The 6262-nt window shown below is 43.2% G+C and overlaps 1 protein-coding gene across 1 annotated transcript in view; it reads right to left on the bottom strand.

Moving 5' to 3' along the window:
* The window catches only part of CHMP5 (charged multivesicular body protein 5), a 17722-nt gene extending 11944 nt beyond the window's left edge, over positions 1–5778 (bottom strand). Inside the window, exons 1-5 of the mRNA XM_006898499.1 lie at positions 5667–5778; positions 4845–4949; positions 2750–2796; positions 1203–1296; positions 996–1067 (exon numbers count right to left, since the gene is read on the bottom strand). Coding sequence (XP_006898561.1) covers positions 996–1067; positions 1203–1296; positions 2750–2796; positions 4845–4949; positions 5667–5735 — 387 coding nt within the window. The 5' untranslated portion in view covers positions 5736–5778. The remainder of the gene's footprint in view (positions 1–995; positions 1068–1202; positions 1297–2749; positions 2797–4844; positions 4950–5666) is intronic.
* Between the last annotated feature and the right edge of the window lie 484 nt (positions 5779–6262).

Here is a 6262-nt window from a genome sequence, read left to right as displayed (position 1 = left end):
CCAAATTTTACCATTAATAAACATTGTGCCGACTGAAGATTAAAAAAAAAAAAAAAAAATAAAGACCTAATGACATTATAAGATGGTCTTGTAGTGATGCCGGACACTATGTGGTATGCTGCAAACAGAAAGGTCAGAGGTTTGAATCCACCAGCTGCTTTTCAGGAAAAAGATGAAAAAGATGGGCAGTCTCATCACATTAAACTTTACAGTCTAAAAAACCCAGTGGTGGATCAGCTATGAGTTCACATCAACTGCAGTGTAGTGGGAAGGAGCAGTGGTAAGCGGTGCCGCAGCTAAGTACCCAGCTACTAACTAAAACCGTGGGGATGGAACGGAGGCAGTCTGCGTCCATAAAGATTTCCAGCTGTGGAAGTCCTATGGGGCAGTTCTACTCTGTCCTACAGTGAGCTGGAATTGATCTGATGGCAGTGAGCTTTGGACGTAAATGATACTCTTACTAAAATCAACAAACTCTATGCCAAAGATAAAGATAACTACATTATGTCCATATCTTCATGACAGTCATAGGATATAAGCAGTAGTAACATTATTTTATAGTTAAAGAAACAATGAAAAGCAACAAGATGGTAAGAAACAGGAAACACCTTTAGGTGGTTATTTTATGCTAAGCATAATACACTCAGTCACATTAGCTCATTTATTCCATCCTCTTAATACTAGAATTTGAGGCTATGACCTTTGCACACAAGGAAACTAAGCCCTTTAGTAACCTTTTTTTCAAACTTTTTATTATTTGTGTATGTGTACCGTCAAATCGGATCTGACTGATACAGGACATTGTTCCTCCTTCTCCAGCACAGCATCTGGTGGATTTGAACGGCGCACCTCTGCGACTGCAATGCAGCTTCTTGCCACTAAGCCACCAGAGCTCACCTTTCTTGAAGAGTAACCTTTCTTGAAGTCACTTCTAGTAAAGAGTTGATCCTCGACATATTCAAATTGGTTATTACAGAAACTAGTATACATCTCACCTCAATTTGGTCAATTTTTACTTGCTTGTATGCTTTCTTCATTTCTTTTACTCCCAGTTTCATAGCGTCAACCTAAAAAGAAAATAAAAACACAGTGTCTTGAAAAGCTTGTTGGGTACATGTTCTTATGCAAGCCATGGGAAAATACACTAGAATGGAGAAGGACGAAACCAAGCCAAGCAGTGGGAATAGGTGCTGTGGGAGTACCGTGGTCTTGGTGTCCTTCAGTGACTGGATGGTGTAATTGGCTTGCTCCATGTTAAATGACTGTTGGGCGAGATTGTCCCGCTGCTGCTCATACCTTTTTGGAGTCAATTGAGAATGGTAAGTGTGAGCCAGAGAGAATTCCTCATGGAGAAATAACATGCACACGAAATAAGATCATTTTAAGAAGAAACACAAGCAAACAAAATCAAAACAAAACTAAACATCCTTAAAATATTTTAAAGCAATCATACACAGAGTAATTGGCACAAAATAATGCGATCACCCTACATGAACACAAACATCATTCTAAAGGTTTTCTGCCAATCTTTTTCCTTTGTGTGCCTTTAGTTAGAACATTAACTTACACTTACTATTAGAACACATGCTTTTTTCCTCTGATACAATCTAGTCTCACTCTGACTATAATCTAGTCTTATTCTGACCATAAAAGTTTTATGATACATTTCTAGAAGTGGAATTACTGGGGTGAAGGGTAAGAACTTTTTTTTTAAAAAAAATGTATTTCATTTTATTTTGGGTGAAAGTGTACACACACAAACATACAAAAATGTACACAAAATAAGTTACCATTCAATAAGTTCTACATATATTCCTCAGTGGCACTGGGTATATTCTTCACACTAAATCAAAAAGCCCTCACAAATACACAAACTCACTACCATCAAATCAATTCAGGCTTATAGATATTAGCAAGCTTCCATCGAGTTTCTGAGGCTGTAATTTTTTTTTAGGTTTTTCTTCTTATTTATTTTTTTAATCATATTTTTTTTTGAGGCTGTCAATCTTAATGAGAGGAAACTACCTACTTTCCTCCCAAGCAGCTGCTGGAAGATTAAAGTGTCAGGAGACATGCAACATTTTTATTAGCAGCACAACATGCTAGGGTCTGTGCCACCAGAATTCCCTCACTTTGTACAGGGGTAAGATTACTGTTAAAGCTCTTCACACACACAGCTAAACGGTTTTCCAATCTTTTCATTTTCTTATTAGCTGACTACACTTGACTTCTATAACCTGCAGGGGATCTCAGCTGCTCAGCTGACATGGGTGAGCAGCAAAGATACGATTTGGCTTCTGGTCAAACATCAAGACATAGTTATCAAAACAAAAAGACTTTTCTGTCTCTTCAGGTGGGTGGGAATACATACTCAGGGTTCTTAACTTTAAAAATAGACAAAACCAAAAAAAGAATACTCTGAATAACAAGAGAAACAAATATGATAGTTGGAGGTTATATATTTAACTTTAGGTTGGTAAAATTATATAACATTTTAAAAATCCTCTAATCACACTAGCCACATTTTATGTGATCAACAACCTTATGTGACTGTATAGAGCAGCACAGCACACATCTCAGAGAGCAATATGTAAGGGGGGACCTAATTAACTATGTATGTACACATATAAGTACATCTGTAATTAAATAAAGAATGTTCATAAAATGGTATAAAAGCTTGAAGGAAAGACCATTTCCTTTTTTTTTGGTTAAAACTGCTAAAGAGAAGGAAAATACACTTGTAACTTACATTCGTTTTTGTTTCAAAACCCGCAAGGCTTTCTGCTTGACCATATTCTATAGGGGAAAATAGAGTTTAATGAAAATAAGTGGAAAATACTATAAATTCAAACTCTTATCTACTGACTCTCTTTTTCAAAACAGCAGACATAATGGCTCCTGCCCTTTTCCTCTAGCACAGAGATCCTAAAGTTTAGTCTTTAAAAATCAGCTGGTCTGTGTTTGCATCCTACATCTCAGCACACTAAAACTACCTTCTCTTTCCCAGGATCATCTCTGCCTCCTGCCATAACAATAGTGCCTGCCCATCCTCTATATCCAGTTGCCTTAATGAGAATTTCTACTTGGACATCTAGTTATAAACTCGTGTTCAAAATGGTCAAATCCTCAACCATTATTTTGGAAATGACTAACAATGGCCCCACCAATCTCTCACATCTCCAAGCTGAAAACTTTTATATCAAAATCACCTTTACTCCATCTGTTGTCTCCCACGCAAAGCCAGCTCCTTAATGCTTTTCAGAACTCACTTCCACATGGATACTTTCACTTCATCCTCACTACTTACAACCAAGATTTGGGCTTTTATTGCATGTTTGGATGAGTTTTCCTTCCTCTGGTCACCTATCAATTCATGTTTTCCAGCCGGAAAAACTCTCCTGCCACTCCCCTTGTTGTACTGTTCTTTATTTGATTGTTTCTGTGCTTCTCCAAAGAGAAATGAAAAGCAGATACTGCTTAAAAATGATACTGATAGCTCACATTTGACTGAGTACTATGTATTAGACAGGTTTCAGATCTGTTGTTCACAGGGTTGCTATGAATTGTAGTCAATCCAATGGCACCTAACAATAACAACAACATGTACTAGACACTGTGCTAGGCAGGTCATATAAATTACCTTGTTTAATCCTCATCCTATAAAGCAGATCTTACCTCACTTTCCCAATGGGATACTGTGGATCAGTGAGGTTAAATGACTTGCCCCAAGTTGCATGGCTGGGAAAAGACAGGGTAGTTCTTTATCCATAATCCATGCTCTTAAATACAGCATTCTATTTTTCTACCTTACAGAAGAGGCAACTAACCAGTAGATGATTCTACTAAGGTCACAGCCAATAGGAAGTAATGGTGCTAGTATTAGAACACAGGGCTTAGGATGCCTGTTGTTGCTGTTATTATTAGGCGCGTGAAGTCTAGTACAGCTCACAGCGACCCTATAAACAACAGACCTGAACAATGTCCTATCCTCACAAGCCCTGACACACTCAAGCCCACTGCTCCACTCACTGCATCAATCCCCTGGTTGAGGGTCTTCCTCTCCTTCACCTAGTTCAGGACTTTTCTCAGTAGCACCACCCAAACCAAATCCATGGCCACTGAGTCCATTCTAACTCAAAGCAACCCTCTAGGATAGAGCAGACCTGTGCCACAGGATTCCTGAGGCTCTACAACTTTACAGCAGCCGACTGACTCATCTTTCTCCATCTTCAGTGGAGTGGCTAATGGGTTTGCATTCTAGGCCTTTAGACTGGCAGCCTAATGCTCAACCCACTGCAACACCAATGCTCCTTCGGCATGCTACAGCACTTCCTTACAGTCTACTTACCTGCCCTGCCCGACAAGTCACTGTTCTGAACACGACCCAGCCCACTTCTCTAAAAGGCCGACTCCCCAGTTATTGTTAGGTGCTGTCAAGTCGAGTAGGACTCATAGCAACCCTATAAACAGATTGGAACCCTGCCTTATTCTGTGCCATCCTCACCACACTCAACATACTTGAGCCCCCACTGCTGTATTCACTACATCGACCCATCTTGAGAGAAGGTTCAAATTCCTGAGTATAAGCAAAATCTTCTCTCCCATCAGGTCAAAGTCCAGTCTCCCTCTCTGCTGGCTCCTTAACACGTTGCCACACACTTTTTAAATTGACGACTGTGCTTAGAAACACATTTGCCTTCATTTGTGGCAACGTGCTAAGGATATATCCTTTATGTGGGTTTTCTCTTTACCAGTCTGTGCGCATCCCTTCTGGACCCTTCACCAGCTCCTAGCCTAGGCCCTATTTCTATCTGATGCTTAAGTTTGGCTGTCACTTGCCTTACCTTTGCAGGGCCCTCTCTCATCTTCTTGATCTGATCCTTATACTTCACTAGTTCAGCATCCAGGCGAGAAATCTTTTTGTCAATGGATTCTGCCCTGCTATCCACCTTTAGGGTAGGTAAAAGAAACAAAGCTAGTGGTAGTTACGGCAATGCATCTACATGGGGAAGGGCGGAGAGGAAAGAATATGGAAGAAGAAAGAAGCGAATCATATGGTCAAGAATGGAAGACAAGGATTCTGAACCAGAAACAACTGGAAGCTTTTACAAACATACCTTACTCCCAGATTCTGACAGTTCAGGGGATGTTAGGGCAGAAAATTTTTTTTTATAATTACTTGGCTAAATGGACAATTTAGTCACTGCCCACAAGAATTCCGGTATGGCTGTAGCTTTAATGTCATTTCTTGGGCGGGGGTATGTGGTTCTGAGTTTTGTCAGTGAAGTCCAAATAATGTGGACAAGTTTTGACTTAAGGTGGCCAAGATCAGAGGTGGCCAGGGTGAGTAAGGACTGAAAGAGAAGTAAGAGTTGAGGCTGGATAAGGTGGGAAGGTTGTACAGGCCTACGGCCGGATGGGGTGTGGAGATCAAGGAGAGAACGAGTGGACATCAGAGTACAAGACAGGGCGAGGCAGTGGTAAGGAAGCAGTCAAGAATGATCAGGGTAACGGGTGAAGGGCCGACCGTGGGGTGTTGAGCGCGGAGGTGTCCTGGGCCCAGGACCAGGAATAGGGGTGAGAAGCAGGAGCCCCGAATCAGGGGTGGGCGGGGTCAGCGGGGTGTCAGAGGCCCAGAGAGGAGTTAATCGTGGTCGAGTGCCCACCGTGCCAATGCAGTCAGTCAAGCTTGGAGGCGGAGCCTTGGGTTTCGCTTTTCCGAAGAATCGGTTCATCTTGGCCGGCCGAAAAGTATAACCCAAACACTGGAGCAAAACCAGAAACGGAAATAGTCACCCCTCCTCTCCCTTGAATTCCGGTTCCCTGCGCGCAAGCGCAACATGCCCATTGGAGATTCCCGATCCTTTTTTCCGGGTTTTCAGTGCGGCCTTCCGGGGAGGGAGAGTCGGAGGAGGGGCTTGAAGGGAGCCGGTAGTGGGCGGGGCCTAGATGACGTAGGGGCGGGGCGTAGGGTGAATGAGCGGGTGGGACTTAGAGACGGCTCTAGCGGGGAGGGGAGGGGCAAGGGCGGGCCCTGAGCAGAGGGGCGTGGTTAGCAGGTGGTGCGAGGCCCGGAAGTGGCCCCGCGGGGTTGGGACAAGCAGGTTTCTCCTCCCGCCGCTGGGCGGTGAACAAAAGTGGGCCTGGCGGAGCGTGGCGGTGCGCGGCGACGGCGAGGCCACGGGGACCGGCCGGGTCTCAGAAGGCGCGCCCTTCGGCCCGGCCGGGAGCGGCACCAGGCCGAAATCCCTGCTGACCGTAA

This window comes from Elephantulus edwardii, unplaced genomic scaffold, assembly GCF_000299155.1.
Source record: "Elephantulus edwardii isolate Elephantulus edwardi_28Jun2011 unplaced genomic scaffold, EleEdw1.0 scaffold00232, whole genome shotgun sequence".
NCBI lineage: Eukaryota > Metazoa > Chordata > Mammalia > Macroscelidea > Macroscelididae > Elephantulus > Elephantulus edwardii.
Note: the sequence above shows the minus strand (reverse complement) of the source record. Positions and strands in the feature narration are given on the sequence as shown.